Source organism: Rhodnius prolixus, unplaced genomic scaffold (genome assembly GCF_049639745.1).
Source record: "Rhodnius prolixus isolate KJV_2025 unplaced genomic scaffold, Rpr scaffold_5, whole genome shotgun sequence".
In the NCBI taxonomy this organism is placed as follows: Eukaryota; Metazoa; Arthropoda; class Insecta; order Hemiptera; family Reduviidae; genus Rhodnius; species Rhodnius prolixus.
This window is the reverse complement of record NW_027411624.1, coordinates 42,307,168-42,332,231: the sequence shown is the minus strand read 5'-3', so window position 1 is coordinate 42,332,231 and position 25,064 is coordinate 42,307,168. Positions and strand designations below refer to the sequence as shown.

The window sequence follows — 25,064 nt, the reverse complement described above, 5'->3', positions numbered from 1 at the left end:
AGAATCCGCAGGACTTTAAGCGTCCAATCGTCACTGTGGATGAAACATGGATACATCACTACACTCCTGAGACCAAAGAATAATCTAAACAATGGGTTACCAAGGGGGAATCTGCGCCAAAAAAGGCGAAGACCGTTCCTTCGGCCGGAAAGATTATGGCGACTGTCTTTTGGGATTCGCAAGGAATAATCCTCATCGACTATCTGGAAAAGGGTAAAACTATTACAGGTGCATATTATTCATCATTATTGGACCGTTTGAAAACCGAGCTGCAAGAAAAACGCCCACGATTGGCCCACAAAAAAGTCCTTTTCCATCACGACAACGCACCAGCTCACACCTCAGCAGTTGTGGTCGCAAAATTAATGGAAATAGGGTTCCAACTCGTTTCACATCCCCCCTATTCTCCAGACTTGGCTCCCTTGGACTACTATTTGTTCCCCAATATGAAGAAATGGCTGGCGGGAAAAAGATTTTATTTAAATGAGGAGGTGATTGCAGAAACGAATGGCTATTTTTCAGACTTGGACAAATCCTATTATTCGGAAGGGATCAACAAACTAGAGCAGCGTTGGACGAAGTGTATAAGCCTAAAAGGAGACTATGTTGAAAAATAAAAAAGGTTTACCCCAAAAAATTAAGTAGTTTTTATTTTTGCACGGACTTTTCAAACGACCCTCGTATAGTATATCTTTTCAATCCCGATGAACGCGCTAGCCTTGTGTTTATTAGTGAATGCTAGTGAGTAAAGTGTTTTGGGCAGGCTGGGATACCCGCAGGGATGCCAAGATCTCTGGAGAAGTGGCTAGCCCTCCTGCGGGAATATGGGTACAAATGGGAATGGGTAGAAGTGGTTGGGCCCCAGTTCCCTTGGGAATCATTTCAGTTTTATTTTTCTTCAGGCGGTTGGGTGGGTGGTAAAATGAAAAATCTATTTGAACAATTAAGAAAATAAAATTCAAGGGAAAAGGAAAATAAAACAAAGATTTATTTCTAGTGAAAGAAAACACGCTAGATAAAAATAACACACACATTAAGGGAAGCGAACCAGTGACCTTCATTTCTTAAAATAAAACCATTTTCTTTTAATTTATAAATTGAATATTCATTCATTCCATTCGTTTAAATTTGTCTTAATTTGTTTTTTATTTATTTAACAAATACTGACGTTCCCCCCTACTTTAAGTCATCTTTAAATTTAGTTTCTTAAAGAAAATATTATCTAATAAAAAGTATTCAAACAACTTTTTAAATTTGTTCAGACATCCCAGTTATTTGATTGGTAACTAAAAAAAGATGTCAAGTTAAATAAATAATGCCTATTATTTCAGGCTGGCTTTACGTACAAAACTCCCAAATTAGGTGTGGTGGACGGAGGCGACTAGCAAACATACTTAACTATAAATTTCTCATATTAACCATTAAATAAAATCCAAGGCCTCTAGACCGGGAATCGAACCCACTAAAACCAACAATACATCATAGCTTTGCGGGTCTAGCCTATAACCGCCTAATATACTTTACTATAAATTTCTCATATTAACCATTAAATAAAATCCAAGGCCTAGACCAGGAGAATCGAACCCACTAAACCAACAATACATCTTAGCTTTGAGGTCTAGCCTATAACCGCCTAACATACTTTACTGTAAATTTCTCATATTAACCATTAAATAAAATCCAAGGCCTAAGACCGGGAATCAAACCCTCTAAACCAACAATACATCTCAGCTTTGCGGGTCTAGCCTATAACCGCCTAACATACTTTACTATAAATTTCTCATATTAACCATTAAATAAAATCCAAGGCCTAAGACCGGGAATCAAACCCTCTAAACCAACAATACATCTCAGCTTTGCGGGTCTAGCCTATAACCGCCTAACATACTTTACTGTAAATTTCTCATATTAACCATTAAATAAAATCCAAGGCCTAAGACCGGGAATCAAACCCTCTAAACCAACAATACATCTCAGCTTTGCGGGTCTAGCCTATAACCGCCTAACATACTTTACTATAAATTTCTTTTATTAACCATTAAATAAAATCCAAGGCCTAAAGACCGCGGGGAATCGAACCTTCTAAACCAACAATACATCTTAGCATTGCGGGTCTAGCCTATAGCCGCCTAATATACTTTACTGTAAATTTCTCATATTAACCATTAAATAAAATACAAGGCCTAAGACCGGGAATCGAACCCACTAAACCAACAATACATCTTAGCTTTGCGGGTCTAGCCTATAGCCGCCTAATATACTTTACTGTAAATTTCTCATATTAACCATTAAATAAAATACAAGGCCTAGAGACCGGGAATCGAACCCACTAAACCAACAATACATCTTAGCTTTGCGGGTCTAGCCTATAACCGCCTAACATACTTTACTATAAATTTCTCATATTAACCATTAAATAAAATCGAAGCCCTAGAAACCGGGAATCGAACCACAGCATCACGATATTTCTTAGCTTTTTCTATCTGTTCGGTTATCGTGGCCGACTGAGCCGTCATATAGTTTAGCCAAAATCGAGTAAATTCGAAGGCACTGAAGATAGTAAGAGAAAATCGATTGAGGCGTTTCAATTTCTCTTTATCGATAGTTTTTTTTTTTTTATTCCCCGATAGAAAATCTCAGCTTCTAAAAGTTGGTACACGTGGATACTTCTTCCAGTTTTACACACACACACAGCTGGTGAAGAAAAAAACTGAGAGTATAGAAATATATCGAATATCTAAGCTACACATTTCTGTCAAATACATTTTTATCACACGGCTGGCATTAATCACCTGACGCTGCTATCTCCATGGTGAGCGAAACCCCCCCCTGTGACATGTCACACTGGTCTGACCATATTTCTTCGCAGAGAGGTAAAACGAACCTGTAAATTTTCCGGGTAGCAGGGGAAATGGTGGAAAGTTTGTTGAAACATATTTCTAAAAGTAATATATATTACTGACAGCTGGAATTCGTGTATTTGGGTGCGACTGTCTGTTTAGTTATTCTGATACTTTTGTGGTGTAGTGAAAAACAGAATAATGGTTAACAAATTTTGAATTTGTTCCAAAATGGGCTGGAAGAATAAAATTTTAGTTTTAAATTTGATACCGTTTCTAAATAAACTGATGTTTTTGAAACACGTGGTTTTCCAAAAACTATCTACTCCTTGGTGCTGTGCTCCGTCAGAAATACATTCCCTACTCCTTTACATGGCACTCTTCACTTCCCTGAGGGATAACTGTGCTATCTTCCCATTTCCCAGATTAACTCCTACACGTTAATCAATGGCGTACTTTATTTTTAAGGCCTTATTTTCCGGATGTTCTACTGCAGGGGCTCCCCAAACTTTTTACACAGGGGGGCCACAGTACACTGTCCCTCAGACCGTTGGAGGACCGGACTATAAAACAAACTATTTTAAAGTAAAAAAACAAAAAACAAAACGGGAACAAATAGAATATTTCAAATAAAGAACAAGTAAATTTAAATCACCAAACTGCTCAGTATTTCTGCGGGAACTATGGACCTGCTTTTGGCTAATGAGATGGTCAATGTCCGGGTTTAGTTATAGTGCTTTGCCTTTCTTCCCTACTTCTGGCTGTTATTTTACACTGTTTTCGGAGCCGTGACGCGTCCGTCCCCCGTCACCAGAAGTAGTACTGTACATGAGCGACGCAGCGCTTTGCGGCACCGTCACATATAGTGCTCCTCTCACTGACCACCTAGTGAAAGAGATTCCCCTTCCGGAAGTGCGGCGAGGGTCGGATAAATGTCCTCAGGGGCATTAAAGCACCCCTGTTCTTGTTTTTTGCTCAGCTTCAATAGATTTCCAAGAAGATCTCTCCCTAGATAAATGTAGCTTCCTTTTTAAGGAAGAGTGCGACAGTATCTACAAATTTGTGTGGAGTCTAATGAAGAAAGAAGCCAAATCGAAGATTTGTATTAAGGAAGGTTTAACTGAATCCAGATTAGTAGCAGGATATATTCTCTCTTGGAGCACCGATGAAGAGATTTCTAGCCCCCAGTGGACAGTGGGTTTTTACCTCTTTTTCGGACACTCGGTTTTCCTGAAATTTCCTTAGAAGAGCCTAGAGGAGGTTTCTAGATCTAGAGGGCTGTACAAACATTCTCAGAACAATCAAGATTGGCGAGGAATTGGTCAAATAAAAACAACTCTTCTTTTGTGCCAATCTTGAATCCTTAGTTCAATAATTTACGATCACGAAACCTAGATATTCATCTGATTATACGTTGGGTAGGTTGGTTATCCTTCCCTAAGCTTTCCCCTTTACATGGGGACTTTCCTGAGGAGAGCTTTATTAGTTACCAGATGTTGAAGGGGGCCTTCCACCTTATCTAAGCGTCCTTTTTTTTTTTTGGTGAATGTTCCACGGATTATATAGCGAACACTGCGTTGGCACTATGGTTGCTGAATTCCGTTTTATTCTTGTTTCATCTCTTTTGAGCATGCTATAGGGTTGGCAGTTGGCACCTGGTCTGTACCCAGTATACCCAGTTAATGATTGAAACCCGTCACTTCATTCTCTCCAAATTCGAACCCAGATTCTGTCATCGAATCATGGCGAAATCTTGCAACTTTTTTAAGTCATTGTTTTCTTGTAAGAAGGATACAGCCTAATAACTAAAGGTTCGATCAGTACCCGTGATAGAAGTCGTATTTCTACCTTGTCATCCCAGATAGAATTAATCACAGACCTATAACACAATAGACGCTACACGGGGCATTGTTTTTTTTTTTACTTGCCCTAACCTGAGTTACACCTTGAATTTGATTGAATATCTCAAGTGTTTCAAGGTCGAATAGGCATAATGTAATTAAAAATAATTTTTTTTTTTAAATGAATTTATAGTAATGGATGACGTAACACTCTATTGTCCGTTTGTTGAATAGAGAGAGGTTTGTACCTATATATTATTAGTTAGCGGTAGCCTCACATTGAGGGCACACAGCTTTTCAATTGTGAGTGCATGTTGCTAGATATATGATGAGGAGGGCTATATATCCCCAAATGGGATGGGTACACCCTCCCCCCGCTGTGTGAGTGGGAGGACTATCCCGTTTTGACCTTGCACTTGGGCCATGTTGCCATATCTCTTCAACAGCGCTGCTCTACAAAAATAATTTCACCCTTTCAATTATTCAATGTAGCTGTCTCACTTGTTCATCTTTTTAAATTATACTTCCATTTCGTCAGTAATTTATTTTCTCAACTTAGTATTTATAATTGAGTCAATTTACTTAAACAGAATATTTATTTCATTTCTTTGTAGTAGATTTAAATTAATAATACTTTAAATAAAACTTATACGTCAAGTTTCTAACTGAGAAAAAAAAGTTATTGTAATTATTTAGATCAGCAGTTTCAAGCTACTTTTATTGGTTTCCGTCTCATATCAAAGCCTTTTGCCATCACTTCCTGTATGATCAAGAACGAAACGTTCATCACTTACGCGTAGTAAAGTTCCTCCATATTTGTTTAAGAAGGTTACCTTGTTGTGTGTGACGGGATATGATAGTATGACGATAAGGATGAAACCCAGGTGAGGCTGGGCGCCTAAACTTCTTTCTATGGGATAGTTCAATAGTTTATTTTTCTGGGAGCTGTTGGAAAGCGGATTGGATGCTTTGCTCCAGTGCAGAGCTTCCTTCCTGGTTTGGGTGACTAGAGTGTAGCCAACTATAACTGGCCAAGATAACCTCCTTTAAAATGATTAAAGATACTTCAGGAAAGTCTTTTTTTTGCCGTCTCGCAGAAAAAGGCAGCTGAAGAAGATGGGTCTGTGGCGGAAGTGGACGGTATCTGCAGATTCTAGGACGCGATGGTGGACCAAAAAAAAAAATAAACCCAGTAAATTTCTTCGAAGTTGTACTTCAAGGAATATTCAGACAACTGTGTAAGTTACCATCCCTGATCTTAGAATTTCTTAGAGGCCTAAGACTGGATGTTGTCTGTACTACGCCTGGGAACAGCAAGGAAGAAACCATGGGGGTTCTTACTGTGATTTATGGAAAAATGGAATTAGAATAGACAAAACCCCGCGACAAAACATTACCTTACCAATGGTTTGCGAAGTACGTGGTGTGGCTATTAAATAACGAGACTATTGCTGTAAAACATTTTATTTTAAATTTAAACATATTTAGTTATTATCACCTTCAATATACACCCCTCCCCTATCCCTACAACGCTCCATGCGAATTTACCATTGTTCAGAAACAGTGCTGGAAGTCTTTTTACTGTGACGCGTACCGCTTTTTCTTTCACAGCTTCAACGGACACTGAAATCGTGTTTCTTTTTAATGCAGATTTGATTTTTGGGGAACAGATAAAAGCCATATGGGGCCAGGTCACCGCGAATAAACCTGGGATGTTGTACTTGGCTAGAAACGTCTTGTGACAGACAATACAGTGTGAGCCGGCGCGTTGTCTTGATGGCGAACCCCGTGAGACTTGTTCTTCCCACAAATCGGGTCGTTTTTTTTCCTTACTCTTTCACGGAGTTGAGCAAAGCACCTCATGTATCCTCGTTTTATATTAAATATGGGGCTACTATCCCCCATACCTTCTGACTAGCCACCAGTAACCCTTATCTACTTCGGGTTGCCTCATTCCCATAGTACTAATAGTTGACTTTCCTATTAACAAAACAAACCAAACTACCTCTTCTATCGCACTCGTTGCATGTAACAGAAAAATAGTAGAAATCTAATTCCCTGTTCCAAACTAACCATCAACCTTTATAAGTAAGTAAGTAATTGCCTATTTTTCAGGCGGGCTTTACATCCAACTACCAAGTAGGTGTCGTGGACGGAGGTGACTAGCAAACATACTTTACAGTAAATTTCTCATATTAACCATTAAATAAAATCCAAGGCCTAGACCGGGGAGTCGAACCCACTAAACCAACAATACATCTTAGCATTGCGGGTCTAGCCTATAACCGCCTAACATACTTTACTATAAATTTCTCATATTAACCATTAAATAAAATCCATGGCCTAAAGACCGGGGATCGTACCCACTAACCAATAATACATCTTAGCATTGCGGGTCTAGCCTATAACCACCTAACATACTTTACTGTAAATTTCTCATATTAACCATTAAATAAAATCCAAGGCCTAAAGACCGGGGATCGAACCCAGTACCACAATGCATATTAGCTTTGCAGGTCTCGTCAACCTTTATAATTAATTTATTAAACCAGAAAGATTATGACTTTTTTTTAAAAAAAAAATTAATATTTTTTTTCCAGGTAAGTCTGGTTTTAGTTTTATTTTGGTCCTTTGCGCCGGAAGAATCTGTAAGTAATTCCTTTTCTTTTCTTTTTTTTTTTTTAAATCCAGGGAATCCTATTTTCCAGTAGTTTAGAGGCTTTACCCCCCCCCCCCCCAACCCATAAAATTGTTGCTGGTAATTCCCAGATTTAGACAAAGATCCCCTTGTTTTTAGGGAAGTAAAACAGGAGACTTGCTAATGGAAGTATCGGGTAAATGAGGGTCAAACATAAAGGAAATGAATTCTATATTCGCATATTAGACCCCCCCCCTCGTCATTCTGAGAATGCTTTTGAAATTTACATTAAACCGAGTTGTGGGGGGCGTGGGGTGATAATTTTAATTATTAATCAAAGTTCTCCTGTATTATCTACCAGTTGGGTGAAACAGGAGCTCCTCGAAGTTACTGTGGGGGGGGAGGAAATAAGAAGTTTCCAATTACCTGAAGAGAACAAAAGAACAACAGGCTTCGAAACATCACACTATTCGACTACATCTTTGCAGCCTCTTTTTGTCTAAAGTCTCAGCGATTCATATTTAATAAGCATTAACACCTTAAAGCTCTGGATCCTATTAGATTTCTACATCCTTTCTACATCCTATTAGAAGACTCTTCGATTGTAAAATTCATTCATTAATATAGATAGAAGGCCCAGTTTCGTTTAGACCAAAGGTACTAGTAGTTTACTAAGCCGTACTAAAGGGACCGTATTGAACCCTGATGGGCTGTAGGTCCCAGGGACTAGCAACCAGCAATCCCTCTTTCAGTCTGTGAATTATTAATACGGAAGGAAGAGCTCCTTTCCAAGGCCACTGTGATATAGTTTGAACTAGTTTCCCTCTAAACCAGGAAAATACTACTACCTATTTATCTAAAATTTAAGAAGATATTAACAATGAAATATTTAAACAGCCAATGAATTTTATTATATAAAATTACAATTTTAAATTGTAAGAGACAGTTTTTTCTGTAAAGTGGAAGTTAAGTTCAAGGAAATCATGAAATCAAGGAAATTAAGTCATGCGAATCCCACCAGTTTTATAGTATAATATAATTTATAATATTATTTTAATTTACAGTACGCTACCTTGGGCTCTTGATAGACAAACGACTCACGTGGAACCCCACACACTAGACTTAAAAGACAAAGCAATGACACCGACGTGCGAAACTGATTTACAGACTACTTGGGGTGCGTTCCACTAAGCGATCACAACGATCAAAACATCCCTTCAGGCGTTCCATTTGGCGACCGCGGTCGCCAAGTGGTCGTGGCGAAAACGTCACTAATGACGTCACTATTTTCGCTCACGCGAAGCCCACAACGCCCCATCTATAGAGCTGGGTCGAAGTGGGCGTTCAGAAATTTGGCGCAATTTTTAAAACAAAATATGGCGACCGAAAAAATTATCTCATGTAAATAATAGAATGTGTTTCTCGAAAGTCTAAAATAAATAAATAAATAAATAATTACTTATCCCTTTACATACTAAATCACTGAATAACACAAAATCATTTACCTGAAATAACTTTTAAATTCTTCATCTGAATAAAGATCAATTACTCTGATAGCTAATAATACGTGGCCTAAGTTTTCGCTTTTTATCATTGCGATTTTGTAAAATTGCATTCCACTCTTCATCGGAACTAGATGCAGAACTTTCTAAAGCATTATTACGTTGCATTAATAAATATCCAACTGTTGCCACAAAAGACATTTTAATTTTATTTAAACGTAAATTTTATAAATACTCCACTTAAATGTAATATAAAAAATTGAATTATATATATTCTTTTAATATAAGTCAACTTTACCAATAATTAATAAAGTTTATTATAACTGCTTATAAACGGGGTTAAAATTAAAAAATAACCTCTTCAAGCTTCTGTCTTATTTTGGAGATCGCCATTTGTAATGTTTACAGGACGGTTAAAACGCCCCATAGTCCATTCCATTCGATTGTAATGTTCGCAAGCAAGTGGAACGGGCAAAACCGCGCGGTCGTGAGCGTGATCGTTGTGATCGCTTAGTGGAACGCACCCTTGGACGACGCTCCAAATAGTCTGAAGAACACAAAACGATTGATTTACAAGACTATGCTCAAACCTATGTGGGATTTACGGACTAGAGCTGTGGGGTTCAGCCAAACCTACAAACGTACGGACTGTACAGGACATTTCAGTCAAAACTACTGCCGACAGATAGTTGACACACCTTTCTACGGTGACTAACCTCACTCTTCACAACGACCACTCAACAATCCCTTCATAGACCAACTCGCCAAGACTAAATATCGAAAAATTCCATACTGCTCTCTCGACTAGCTCTAATCCTCTTGTACTGTCTCTCGCTTCCTCTGACATTCCTAATACTCCTCGCCGACTGAATCGCCAGTGGCCCCGCGACTTCCTTGCAGTCTGAAGACCTACACGCCATTACTCTCCTATCTCTCCTCTCTCCTCCTCACATTCTCCTCTCTCCTATAGAGAGTGCTACCACTGGGTAGTTTCTCTCCTCCTGCTCTCCACCCGCACCAGTTCATCACTCTCTCCATATTTACTGATTGTATACAATGTTTACAGATTATAAATTACAAAATAAATTTAAAAAAAATCTACAGTGCACACTATCGCTGTATATAAAACAACGAAATTCTAAAAAAAATGATTTATCAAATTAATATTTCCCAATAAAACATTGAGAATATAGCCATAAGTTTTTATAAAATGATAATTTATCCAACTTTCAAAGAAAATATACTATAGACTATAAAACTAAATAAGACTAACTATAGAATATATTTTAAAACCTAAAAAATAAGGTTACAAACAGTTGCCCCTTTCCCCTTACTGAGTTATAAAAACCAGAACTACAGCTGTGTATTGCATGCTTAGAAGACATAAATTTTTAAATCTCCCATCAAAGAATAAAGAAAAGTTTACTTCAATGAAGACCATGGCCATATTTGATTAATCAAGAATTTAGAAGATAATATTTTGATTTTTTTTTTTGATTATACGTATATATTTTTTTTGATTACATCTAAAAATAATATGGCTAAAAAAAAAAAAAAATTAAGCACTTACAGAGAATAAGCTATAATTCTTTGAGTAGCTTATAAAGTTTGAAAACTTAAGTGTACTTAAACTTAAGGGTTTAAATAAAGGGTTAATAAAAGTTATTTTATTACTGAATACACAATTTAGATAAATTATGGTGGGCTTAAACGTTTTTCTTTCTTGTCACAATTTAGTTTACAATTTAGTAGACAATTTACTGTATTTCCGACTAGCCAGTTTTTTGGGGGGGGGGATTGTTTCTGAAATTTGATTTTAGCTAAAGGAGAATTTCTAGCGATCAGAAAGTGTTAGGACTTCCCTCTAAAGTGCCTTTATAGGAAATTTTACTAGTTCATTGCTTACATAATTATCGCTAAACTTTTAAAAAAAAGATTTGGTTCGTGTCCAACCTTTGATCTTTTTATTTTTCATTTCTCTTGTACAAAGTTATTTAATTAGAACGAGATAATGAAGTACACGTAACGATATAAACAAGTTCACAATCTCGTGGGAGTTAGTAGCTTATATGGGTCGAATCAGCCACAATTTGTCACAAAGGACTGTGAGTTATAGGAGAAGTGACGTAATTAAGATCAGCACAACTGGTACATTATATACAAGCGGAGTACATCGTAGGGTCATTAATAATGAATATCAACTCTCTTGTTCATATTATATATATATATATATATATATATATATATAATTAGTATATAGTGCAGACAAGACAGTATATATATACTTTCAACGGCTATGGAAATCCCATCAAGTGATATTTATCTTGTTTTGGAAAACCTAGGTGGAAATCTTGCTTTCTCAGCTACGGGAAAATCCGGTAAATATTGTTCGAAATATTTTTTGTAGTCGTAGAAATCTTCGTTCTTGACGAAAATGCATCCCAAAAAATTGGTGAAAGAATTGATGAGAAGTTTTTGATACTTGAACTTTTCTTCAGAAGAAGAGGTGCACAGTTGAGGAATTTAAACTTATGGACGTAATTCTTTGATGATTCCCAATAAGAGCAGCTCTAAAATTAACTTTTCATCAGGTATGTGTAATGAAGTAATGATATAAACAAGTTCACAATCTCATGGGAGATAGTAGCTTATATGGGTCGAATCAGCCACAATTTGTTACAAAGGACTGTGAGTTACAGCTTATTATTATTATCATCACCAACTGCTTATTATCCCATCAGGACAATGTTTCGACTCACAAGATGTTTTAGGAAAGGGTGGAAAAGCTAAGGAAATTCAAATACGAATTATATTTGAAAACCCATGCCTATACAACAGACTTGCTAATTCCTGTAAATTTCACTGCCAGACTGAGGCAGTCCCCCCCCCCCCGCTTTCCATGTTTGTGGACTTTGAAAATCAAAACTCTTTTCTAAAAATTAATAATAATAATAATTTGATCATTAAAATTGGTAATACGGTTGTACCGGAAATCAATATAACTACGTATGCTTATTGTTTTGGGTTCTGATAAATTATAAAAGAGCACAAAATGAAATTGGCGGTAAAAAACTTGCGCGGGAAGTGTAAAAGAGTAAAGCGTATAAAGGCGGGAATAAATAATAATGACAGCCCAGTTAAATAATTTAATAAACAGAAACGAGGGGCCCCCCCTCTTGGTTTTACACTTGGCCCAATAATTGGATACAATAAACTATTAGTTGTAGTAATGGCGGAACAATTTAAGCTTACGTGACGATAGTCATGCTTCTCAGCTTTCTTTTCAATTTTATTAATGCTTATTCTGAAGGATAACTTATTGATTTGCTTGTTGTACCAATGCTCCGGTTTTAGGAAGAAATGGTGATCATGTCGAGAATCTATATGTTAAGGTTTTCCTTCCCCTTAAACAGGACCCAACAATTTTCTTGAAACTGGAACTGCTTTTTGTTCCATTAATAGTCTTCCCCAGGGATAGAAGGGATAAGCTTCAAATTTAGGGTACTGGATTCCAACACGAAGATCTTAAGGTCCAAATACAGCTGCTGGTCCCTAGTAGCTTCTTACAGTTCACTATCCTTGCTTTGGACTGTGTTTCAATAACGAGAGAACAGTGTTCAGAAGCTTGCAATGCACTGAAAATTACTTCCGGGAAAGTGTCATTTAAGCCTACGAGGTGTGGATATTAACGACTATAACGAGACTATTGCTGTAAAACATTTTATTTTAAATTTAAACATATTTAGTTATTATCACCTTCAATATACACCCCTCCCCTATACCTACAACGCTCCATGCGAATTTACCATTGTTCAGAAACGGTGCTGGAAGTCTTTTTCCGTCAGCTCCTGCATCACAGCTTCAACGGACTGAAATCGTGTTCTTTTTTAATGCAGTTTTGACTTTGGGGAACAGGACAAAAGTCATATGGGCGAATAAGGCGGATGGCCTTATAAACTGGGATGATGTACTTGGCTAGAAACGTCTTGTGGCTAGACAATGCAGTGTCTGAGCCGGCGCGTTGTCTTGATGGAGAACCCTGAGGACTTGTTCTTCCACAAATCGGGTCGTTTTTTTTCCTTACTCTTTCACCAGAGTTAAGCAAGCACCTCATGGTAGTAATGTTGATTCAATTATAATCGATATTTTCATCCGTTTTTGGACGTGGAAGAGCGACCCGGGCGGTCATTATCTCCGACGTCTTCTCCAGCCATCTTGGAAACTCGCTTGAACCACTCCAAAAACTTGCGCACGTGATACAACATTCATCGCCATAAACTTCTTTTAATAAAAGATCAAGTTTCAGTACCGGTTTTACTAAAGTTTTAATTTGAAATTTCACGACAATTCGTTGCTCTACTACAATATGTGTAGTATCATGTTATCACGGCAAAACGAAACTAACACCTCTTACCACAAACGACGGTGACCGGTCAGACGAGATTTCTCTTCAAACAAGTGAGACACGCTGCAATCCGAAAGAGAAGGTTTTACGCTGTGCACAGCTGTCGGTAGTTAGGATTTGGCGCATGCATAGTTCTTCTGTAGCAGCATCAGTCTCTCGTTATTTAATAGCCACACCTCGTAATGTACTGAGTAAAAAATATTAAATTTAAAGATAGTCGAATTGGTTTAAGCGAATGAATTTCCTGTTTCTTGGCCGTTAACTGCGGACTAGAAATCGTAAAAGTGTTTGAAATTTGAATAAGTAGTTTTTAGAGTAAATTCAAAACCTAAAAATCTGATAATGTTGCAACAAAAAATATCTTCATGGAACTTTCAATTAAACGAATTCAAGTTAAACGTCTTAATCATTTAAATAACCATTATTCTCGAATAATGAATTGACTAAATTTTAGAAGTATGTAAAGGTGTGGTTGGAGAGGGGAAGGAAGTTAAAAGGCCAATTTTGATAATATTCTTTAATTCATTGTGAAGAAGTTCAGATACAAAGAGGAAGATGCTTAGATGATGGGGTGGAGATAGCCTGTAGATAAGACATGGTTAATAACGAGCGAACAGCTGAGCTTGTCAAGATGCACGGCCATAACGATATCATGTTGGGAAGGTTAGTTTGGCAGCGGCGGCGGGAGTGGGGGAATCAGCTGACTGCCGGGGACAGATCGATAGCAATGCTTTAGGGTCAAGCCAAGGACACATCTACACACTCACACACACACACACAAATACATATAGTGATAGAACGAGAATGACAGAGATAGAGCTCTCCCTTGGCAACAACAACTCACTCGCCTACCTTTACTGAAGGCTGGGGCTAAATCAGGGACCGGATATAGCCACACACGAATTTTATTTCATTATTTTTAAATCATTCATTTTACTTTTTATTGCACAAAGAAATGAGAGTGCAACAGTCTGGAGTTATCACTCACACGATTTCCTCATAAAAAGCTCAAAAAAAAGCCATTAAGTGGTAGGTACTTCCGGTCGATTTTTTTTTTTTAAATAACGAATAGTCAGGTCCACTGTTGGCACCAACCTAGAGTTTTCTAACTTAGGGCGAAAGATGCATACAATCGAACATTGACCTTAATAATGTAACTATCAAATACAGAAACTGCAGCTATCTAGTCAAATTAAAAGACAATTCACCCCTTTTTACGATGCTTTTTTTACTTCTTATTATTCGCAGAGATTGGTAGAAATTTTAGCCACTTAAAACTTGCAAAAGAAGCCGCCAATAGTGGGGGAAAAAATGGCTAACTATAAAAATTACCACACACCGATATCAAGTATACTAAAAGCAGCACTACAAAAAAATGGCCAGACAGATTAACAGTAATGGTAATAAAGGGAGATTCTATAAAACTATGTGTAGATCAGTTACCTAGGACAACCATGGGTTTAAGGGGAACTGTCACTAAATAAATGGGTTGTTACGACAATAAGCTAGCTGAGAGGAGCGAACCACGCGGTGTGTGTGGATCCGTATCTTCACAGGATCAACAAAAAAGGTCCTCTCTCCTCTTTGCGTAGATTACTGATGAGGAGGAGGATGATTTCAAACCATATAATAATGGATATGTCCACGTAAGTAAAGTAAAGTAATCGCCTGTTTTTTCAGGCGGGGCTTAACGTCCAACTACCAATTAGGTGTCGTGGACGAAGGCGACTAGCAAACATACTTTACTGTAAATTTCTTTTATTAACCATTAAATAAAATCCAAGGCCTACAGACCGGGAATCGAACCCAGTACCACAATACATATTAGCTTCGCAGGTCTAATGTACTTCTATACGAGTATGCCTTCTAAAATAGACGATAGTTATGAAAAAATGATATGTCCACGTTATGTAGAGTAGAAAGGAAACGAATGTTTGACGACCTATATACAGATATTTAGACGCACCATTTCGCTACGAAGACACAGTATTCTCCACCAACATCTATGTGCTTAAATCCTGTAGCAGAGCTGGCCTAAGAACAATGAATGTATTTAAAAGTTATAGCCGAATTAGAATGAATGGAAGAAAATGATTAGTGAAGGATTACGGTGATTTTAATTTCGGTTAAGCTGTAAGGATGACAGGAATATGTAGAGTACTGATCCATCCATTAGTTGTAAGTTTGTATGTAAATAGTTGTATATAGTAGAGGGATGAATGTGTGAAGCAAATGTATTTATAAGTAAGAATGGAGAGTGAGTGATATTCTAGTGATAAACACCTAGACGATGCTGGCTGTATGGCGAAAGCCAATGCCAAGAAAAAAACCCTAGATGTACAATCGAGTGTTGGTTTTAATATCAACCATCAAATACAGAAAGCGCAGCTATCCTAAAGTCCAATTAAAGTCCAGTTTAAGTCCAATCCGAAAAGTTCTCATCATTTTTCCTACGGGTTAAAGATGACTAAAGAAAAAAAAATGTTTTTCACCTGCAAATGAATATGAAAACAATAAGCTCCAGAATAGGCAAATCCTGATGCTGTACTGATACTGAGTTTTGTGTAAAAAAAACATTCCCGGTTATTTGTACCTTTTTTTGGCGGTGGGAGGGTGGTGGAAGGGAGCAATGCTTTTTTGGGGGGATTTCTAAGGGAAATTTAATTTTTATTTCTGCGCTGAAGGAAACGTAACAACCTGACAGTAAACTCAGATGGACCTTTAGCCCTTAGCCCTAATCCACGTCACTCTTATTTATTGTCACTAAAGTCAAACCAAACTTCTGAGTAGTAAAAAATAAAGAAATTTTTTTTTTTTGTCAACCATGATAAGAAAGAAAAGTTATGCGAATGAATTTCCCGCAATAAAAGTTTAAACAAAAAGAAAATAAATCCTTCAAGAATCTGACAAGATAATTTTCCCAATTTTCCTTTCCACCTCCCGCCAAATTGATTTGAAAATTCAATTTGCTCTTTTTCTCGTATTTGATTTATTTCCTATCGCCCCCCCCCTTGTAATATTTCGCACATAATTCATTGTTGTCACAATAGGGAAAAAATGAGAGAAGAAAAGCTGATTACTTTAGCATCATGGAAATAAGAATTCTATTTTATTGTTGATGGGTGAAGGGGGATGTTCAATTGAAGTGAGCGGCAGAGGGACAAAGAGAAGAGGGGAAACGAGGAGAATATCCTGGAATAAATAATAATGCTGGAAGAAACATCTGCAAAATGTGTGCTTGCCACACCTGGAGACAATGGGACTGGCCCACCAAATAATATATGTATATAAATGGGGGATGGTTTGGGGGATAAAGAAGACATTTGGCTGTTACTACCAAGATCTTCAGGCTTCCATCTTCTTGGCAGTAGTAACCCACACATGCTACACAACAAACCTTCCTCCTGCATCAATTTGGCTCAAAATAGTTGCAAGCCATTGTGCCTCGCACATTGTCTGAGTGAATGAACGCCCAAAAAAAGAGAAAAGCCTTTCTCATTACAGTATTCATGTGTATGCTGTAGGAACAGCCGGTCCTCTAGAGACCTCCCAGGGTTGTCCTGAAAGGGAGTGTAGAGAGGGTGAGAGGGGTGATTTGCTGGTCCTCCCCCCTTGATTGCAGAATAAAAGGGGGAGGCAAGATAAAAAGAAAGGGGTGACACTAAGGGCCTAATAGTTTTCTGTTTTGAAGGGTTTCTGTTCAAAATAAGGGTTGCAATCGATCTTCAAGTGTTGCAAGTAGTCATAATTAGGGGGTGCTGGCACATTGTTATTCCGTCAAAGGTAAACGGGTAAAATAATTATTAAACACTATCCGCGGTGGAGGAATTATTAATTTCTGTTGCCTGTTTTTTATGATACTGTTACTTTAGGTATTAAAGTTTTGGCAGCTTTAAAAGCTTTAAAATATTAGGCATAAAAGTGTAGCTCCTTAGCTTTGCCCAGGGTACACCACATGGAGGTGAGCTACTTGGTACCCCAGGGTTGCAATCGATCTTCAAGTTTTGTAAGTAGTCATAATTAGGGGGTGCTGGCACATTGTTATTCCGTCGATGGCAAAAGGGTAAAATAATTATTAAACACTATTCGCAGTGGAGGAATTATTAATTTCTGTTGTCTGTTTTTTTATGATACTGTTATTTTAGGTATTAAAGTTTTGGAAGCTTTAAAAGCTTTAAAATATTAGGCGTAAAAGTGTAGCTCCTTACTGGTATACCCAGGGTACACCAAGTGGAGGTGAGCTACTTGGTATCCCATTTTTTGTTGACAGATTTAACGATGTAGTGGATAGACCCGGGTCTTGTAGGTTTTCTTAATAATGAGAAGGTAGATTATTTGGCAAAGAAAGGAGCCTAAGTCGACCAACTATCTCCTGCCATTTCTTATGGATATGCGGACAGAATGATCCATAAAAAAAAGAAAAGAAAAGAAGAGAAATCCATTGACCGGAAATGCGTCATCACTGAAACAATTTTCCAGCCACTTTCTTTAATCTTCGTGCAGAATATTTGTGTAACTGTCAGCCTTATTGGCTTTTGATTCCGATTCTGATGGATGACGCAGTTTGGATATAAGCTAACTTTTATTTTTGACAGTGTAACTAACAGGTTAATTTATGACTGGTCCAACGTTGATAGCTATTCATTATTATTAGAGAAATAGCAGAACGGAAGTTACAATTAGAATAATGAGGGAGTCTTTGTGAGCAGACTTTTAAGGCACTTAAACAATCTTACGAACTTATTTAGGCCAATACCTCTATTTTGATTGAGCAAGCTATAGTCTATATTAGATAGATTTTTTATTTCATTTATTCCAGAGTTGAGATTATAAATTGTTTTTAAATAATCTAAAAAAAATAGTTGAATAAATGACAGACAGTCTGGCGCATGTGTTCGAGATGACAGTTGATGTACAGCTGGCCTTGAATTCTTCCACCCTGCTCGCTCATATCTTCTCTCTCGTTCACTGAGTCGCTCCCTCTCTCTCTCTCTCTCTCCCACATGTACACCTTGAACTTGACACAACCAGTAACATGGATGATGTCATCAATACAGGCCCCAATATTCCATTACAGGCTGTCCTATATCTCTACAATTATAGTTGATACATAATAGTTGAATTATAGTTATCGTCAATGCTAAAGTACTTCCGATTTATTTTAAAAATTATTTAAAGAACATCGCATATTAGCTGATATTAGGTGCAATAGGTACCATATTAAATTACCTAGGACTTTTCAGTACTTTTTCAAAGTACTACTGCTTTGAATTTGAATTTGAAAAGTTTATTTACAATTTAAAATTTTTTATACAAATATATTTAAAAGGAGGTTTCAGGCTGCATGCCCATATCCTCTCCACAACATATCAACATTTACATTGGATACAAGTCGAACTTAATGCTAAGGCAAAAAATTTTAAAAAAACCTTACTACATAAGATTAATTAAAGCAAGATATGCTTTAGCCTTTTGTGCTTGTATTTTCTATAATTAAGAGAACTTAAGTTATAGTCCATAATACTTTTTATATGCGGGTAGGGACTATGTGTACAGGAAGTTACACAGTTTTCCGATAAATGTGGACAAGCTGGCAACATCAAGTGCTACATGTATGTAATCTACGGGTGTCCATCGGGGATATGATCCAACTAGTCTTAAGCATTTGTTTTGGACTCTTTGTAACTTCCCGTAATTGGTGCAACAAGTATTGGACCACACAGGGGCTGCATATAGGAGTACGGAGCGGATATAGAGATAGTAGATAAGCTTTTTATTAAGAAAATCTAAGTTAGAGTTGAGGTTCAAAAGAGGAAAGTGACTGCACATAATTCCTACCGCTTTATCGCACACTGAGTTTATGTGTTTGGTGAAAGTTAATTTGGAGTCTAACACCAACCCGAGGTATTTAACTTCCTTAACTTCCACGGAAGGGAGTTGCCGTTAATTTGAACAAATCTATTCACCACCGGTCTGCCGCGTGTATAAACAAAACAACTTGTGTCTTGGCATGGTTTGGCCTTATTTTCCATTTTGCAAAGCACTCTCTATATGAGATAGGGGAATGTGAAGAGGAGAATACGAGGAGGAGGGAGAAGAAATTTAGTTCTTCAGACTGTAAGAAAGTCGCGGGGCCATTGGCGGATTCAGTAGGCGAGGAGTATTAGGGATGTCAGAGGAGGCGAGAGACTGTACAAGAGGATTAGAGCTAGTCGAGAGAGCAGTATGGGGCTTTTCGATATTTAGTCTTGGCGAGTTGGTCTATGAAGGGAATGTTGAGTGAGAAGAGTGAGGTTAGTCACCGTAGAAAGGAGCGTCAGCTACCTGTCGGCAGTAGTTTCGACTGAAATGTTTGTACTGTCCGTATGTTTGTAGGTTTGGCTGAACCCCAGACAGCTCTAGTCCTGTAAGTCCACATAGGTTTGAGAATAGTACTGTATATTAATCGTTTGAGTTCAGTGGGTAATTTGGATTGTCGTCCAAGAATACGAAATGTTAAGTTTAGAAAAGCAAATAAAAACTTAGAAGATAATAATCCCTAAAAAAAAAATAATACGATCCCCTCCGAGTAAAGTAAAATTCTTCCTTACTGGTTTCCCATAGCCCAGTGAGCCTTTAATGTTCCTAAGAAAAACCATACAGAAGAGAATATAAATGTGGCAGATTAAAGGATCACCCTGGGAGTCACGCAAACAGGAAGTGAACACTCTTAATTTCCGTAATGTATTCAAAGCATCGCGTTTTCCCTGTCACAATTCTCTATTTTTATCCACAGTAAATTGTACTCGTATATTTGCCCACAGTTTGGGCTCTCGTTTTGTTAAAACTATACCTGGTAATTAAGATATCTTATTGCTCTGTGGTCATAAAAAATAATAATAATTTAAGTACAGTTTATGATCAGACAAGTTTATGTTTTAGGCAAGTGTAAGTTTAACTTTTAGTATCACTGAATTCATATTTCTACACAAGTTGGTTCCGCTGAATGGAAAACCAAGCACTCTGGAGAAGCTCCACGAAGAGATGGGAGCCTGGAGACTGAAATAAGCTGAACATACTCCCCTCGTCCAATAAAACTACTCAGCTAGTCCTTACAGGAGGAGTCGGCTGCCTCACGCACTCTGTTCTCGAGACAGTCACGGATCCTCCTACGATGCCCTTGCAAGCGTCAACTATTCCTCCTTCGGGACGCACTTAAGATTGTTGGGGATGACGGCTTTGTGAGTTATTTGACTTATAGCTTTCAGGGACGCCAAGGTTCCAGTAGGAAATGCTATTCCACTTCTTCCTAAGGTAACAAAATGAATGCGATCCAGGTGATGAGCTGTTTTATTACTCCCTGACTAAACTCTGCCAGCTTCCGTTCCAACAATTACCTATTACCTATTTCCTAATTAAAGCCAACATGTGACACCTACTGTACGAGGTATGGCTATTAAATAACGAGACTGATGCAGCAACAGAAAAGCTAAATGCATGCGCCAAATCTTAGCCACCGACAGCTGTGCAGCGTAAAGCCTTCTCTTTCGGATTGCAGCGTGTCTCTGTCTCAGAGAAATCTGTCTGACCGGAACCGTCGTTTGTGTAAGAGGTGTTAGTTTCGTTTTGCCGAAAACATGATACTACACATTGTAGTAGAGCAACGAATTGTCGTGAAATTTCACAACAAAACTTTGGTAAAACCGCTACTGAAACTTGATCTTTTATTAAAAGAAGTTTTTAGCTATGAATATGAATCACGTGCGCAAGTTTTTGAGTGGTTCAAGCGTTTCCAAGATGGCCGAGAAGACGTTGGAGATGTTGACAGTCCGGATCGCCCTTCCACGTCCAAAACGGATGAAAATATCGATTATAATTAATCAACATTACTACCCTGTGAGGTGTTTGCTCAACTCCGTGAAAGAGTGAGGAAACGATCCGATTTGTGGAAGAACAAGTTCTCAGGGTTCTCCATCAAGACAGCTCGCCTGCTCAGACTGCTGGTGAGGCATCATGATAAGCTCAAGAAACATTTCCTCCAAGCTCCCTAAGTTGATAGGTCCAGCCTACTAAGCTAGGGAACGGTCCCTAATTCCATTGCAATCGCCAGTTTGTGGTTTGAGACGTAATAAACTTTTTATGGACTGGCCAGCATCGCAGAAGATATTGGAGACGCATCTACTTCCTTCCCTAATAGATCTTCCTAATACTAAAACCACCTAACATTTAGTTTTTAACAAAAATGATTTGATATTAGAGTAAATCGATAATACTCCTTTCTAGTGCCGGTAATATTTATCAGATCTGCTGCAGTACAGAATCAGCTGCCTTTTTATTTTAAATACTTCGCCTTTTTTTATCTTCCCCTTCCTGTTAAATTTCAATTTTGACGGTCAAGAAAATTTAAAATTTAATTAACTTAATCGATTTACTGACAAACTCGGTTAAAAGAGATTTATTCGCTTGATTGGGTTTCATCTTGTACTCTCCTTTTTTTTGACTTCTCAATGAATTTGTTCCAAATCAACTAAAATTTGATTTAACCTTAAAAAAAAGGAAGAAGTTTTTGCTTCATTAAAGTTAAAATTAACTTATATATCGGTAGAAAGGAAGGAGACGTATTGCGATTGTGCCCAGTTTTAGAGAAATCGATTTTCCACTGGAGGCGTATCTTTTCGATGTTTATAATGTAATGTGCAATTTAAATAATGTTAATTATAATACAAATATATGAATGAGAACAATTTTATAATTAAATAAAATATAGCAAGAAAGTGTACAATAACACCAAAGTAAGTTCATTTTTTAAACCGGTACTCGTGTGTGAAAGAACATTTTTTTTTTGCATGACCTTAGGCAAACGTAATTTTATGCAAAGACAGGAAGCAAAAATCTTAGGAGAATATTTATCACGTATCACGTACAGAAAATAATTGAAGGTCATCACGTAAGGAATAAGGTTAATATTTATTTAAAATTGATTGTTCTATATTGAAATTGAAGATGTAGCCAGCCAGCAGTGTGTTAAGTGGGCACACTTAAAGTAGGTAGGTATTCATTATTCTTAAGTTCAAGTAAACATGTTGCTGAACATGTTCAGGTGATAACCTACCTGGGAAAAGAGAAATTTACAGTAAAGTATGTTGTTAGGCGGTTATAGGCTAGACCCGCAATGCTAAGATGTATTGTTGGTTAGTGGGTTCGATTCCCCCGGTCTGGCCTTGGATTTTATTTAATGGTTAATATGAGAACTTTGTAGTAAAGTATGTTAGGCGGTTATAGGCTAGACCCGCAAAGCTTAGATGTATTGTTGGTTTAGTGGGTTCGATTCCCCTGGTCTAGGCCTTGGATTTTATTTAATCGTACTTCACACAAGTCCTGGATCGCCAACACCAAAACCCCCCCAAAAAAACCAAGAGTATTTTCCCTTTAAGATATGCAACCTCTAAATGTTGATGAGCTATCGATCTTAGCTCCTCCATTTTAGCTTTGTGCTGGATTAACCTGTACGCTTTGAGCACACATCATCCTTAAGCTGCAGTCTGTGTCTCCATGAAAAGGAGTTGTTATGATGATGCAATGATGATGATTACAGCGCCTCCTAGCCTCCACAACTACAACTCATCATCGCAAGACAGTTCTCGCTTTGTTCATTAATCAAATATAACTTGAGCATTAATTTAACCAGATTTAACATGTAATAGCCATGAACAGTGATTACGTCATTATTTATTTATTTAGATTAACTATTTTTCATATTTGTTTCGGGCTTTTCATTTAAATTCCCCAAACTCAAATAGAAGGTTCAAAAAATTTGACGCGACCACTCAACTTCTATCTTACCAAGTTTATTAGAAGAAAGTAATAAATAAAAGAAAAACAGAATAAAGCTATCTATTATCTTCTATATTGAGGAAAACAGCAGAAAATAGAAATGAAATGATCTCAGAGTGTAATTGCTATAATGAGTTTGGCATTGAGAACTTTCCCAGTGCAGTGTGGGCAAAGTTGTTACATTTTCCATTTATGTTATCAACATTAAATCATGTTTTTTTTACTCTAATACTAATCGTAATGGTACAAAAACTGGTTGTCCTTGTACCATTTTGATAAAAGAAAAAATATATTATACAGGGTGTTCATTTTAAGACGGCTCAAATGCATTTCATGCTTAAACGGTTAATCTGAGCGAAAAATGGTAGGGAAAAAATTTGTAGCCCGTCACCTCTAGTTTCAGAATATGTGACTTGATTTTAGATTCCTGCCCGCATACGCGGCTGACGCGCGACCAAAAATGAGGGTTTGCAGTTGACCCCCATTTTCATATACACAGTTTTAAAGAGTATAAAAAGTTATGAAAGAAACCGGAAACCGCAGTTCGATATCTTCAAAATTAAAGGTGCTAGGCCGTTTCAAAATATGCTATTTATTAATCATATGTCAATTTTTTTAACTTGTTATCAAAGAGAAAGAAGAGCACGCGATAAGTCATTTTTATGTATTTTTTCATCCCCTTTCTACTAAAAATATTGCCAAGGCAGTAAAGCTAGTATTTCTCTTAATATCGGGAAATAAGTCGTTTTCCGAGTGATTTTGCTGAGAAAAATCAAATGTTAAGAGCTTTAGATGTTCTCGAGCATACACAAAATGACTAAAAATTAATTTTACATATGATAAAAACAAGAAGGTTTAATAATTATTTGGTAATTTTGGGAGAGTTGCGTTTAATTACCAAAAAAATTGGAAACCTCCTGTCACATATTTAAGTGCACAATATCTTTTCATGTAAAGGATCAAACTTATTCCTTAATTTATCAAATAATGCACTTTATGCAGCTTGTACTGTGCCTTCAAAGGTGCCTCCTCAGATACAGAGAGCAGTTCTAACCTGGCTTGCGAGCCAGAGGAGGCACCTTTGAAGGCACAGTACATGCTTCACAAGTTGAGTAAAGTGCATTATTTGATAAATTAAGGAATAAGTTTGATCCTTTACATGAAAGATATTGATTACTTAAATATGTGGCAGGAGGTTTCCAATTTTTTTGGTAATTAAACGCAACTCTCCCAAAATTACCAAATAATTATTAAACCTTCTTGTTTGTAACAGATGTAAAATTAATTTTTAGCCATTTTGTGTATGCTTCAGAACATCTAAAGCTCTTAATAATTGATTTTTCTTAGAAAATCACTCGGAAAACTACTTATTTCCCCGATATTAAGAAAAATACTAGCTTTACTGCCTTGGCAATATTTTTAGTAGAAAGGGGATGAAAAAATACATAAAAATGACCTATTGCGTGCTCTTCTTTCTCTTTGATAACAAGTTAAAAAAATTGAAATATGATTAATAAATAGCATATTTTGAAACGGCCTAGCACCTTTAATTTTGAAGATATCGAACTGCGGTTTCCGGTTTCTTTCATAACTTTTTATACTCCTTAAAACTGTGTATATGAAAATGGGTGTCAACTGCATACCCCGCACTTTTGGTCGCGCGTCAGCCGCGTGTGGCGGATAGGAATCTAAAAATCAAGTCACAGAGATGACGGGCAACAAAATTTTTTTCCTCTACCATTTTTTGGGCTTAGATTAACCGTTTTAAACATGAAATGCATTTGTGCCGTCTTAAAATGAACACAATCTGTATAATAAATTTGTTACCATCGTGTTGTAAATTATCGATTTTGTAGAATTTCAAGAGGCATTTTTTTTTTTTTTTTTTGGGGCTGGGGCCGTAGAACTGGAAAACGATATATCGCCGATTATTTTAATTCGATATTTCGACGCTGCTAGCTCTTAAATTTTTCTCTTAACAGTTCAGTGTCCTCCAGAGGGAGAGAGAGGGAAAGAATGTTGTCT

General features: G+C 37.2%; 1 protein-coding gene across 5 annotated transcripts in view; it reads left to right on the top strand.

Moving 5' to 3' along the window:
• Positions 1-25,064, top strand: part of LOC141458368 (uncharacterized) — a 486,109-nt gene that overhangs the window by 18,624 nt on the left and 442,421 nt on the right. The window contains exon 5 of one of the 5 annotated variants that reach the window (XM_074136246.1): positions 5,779-5,938. The exons of the other annotated variants lie outside the window; for them this stretch is intronic. Coding sequence (XP_073992347.1) covers positions 5,779-5,923 — 145 coding nt within the window. The 3' untranslated portion in view covers positions 5,924-5,938. Of the gene's footprint in view, positions 1-5,778; positions 5,939-25,064 lie in introns of those variants that run through there. 5 annotated transcript variants of the gene reach the window in all.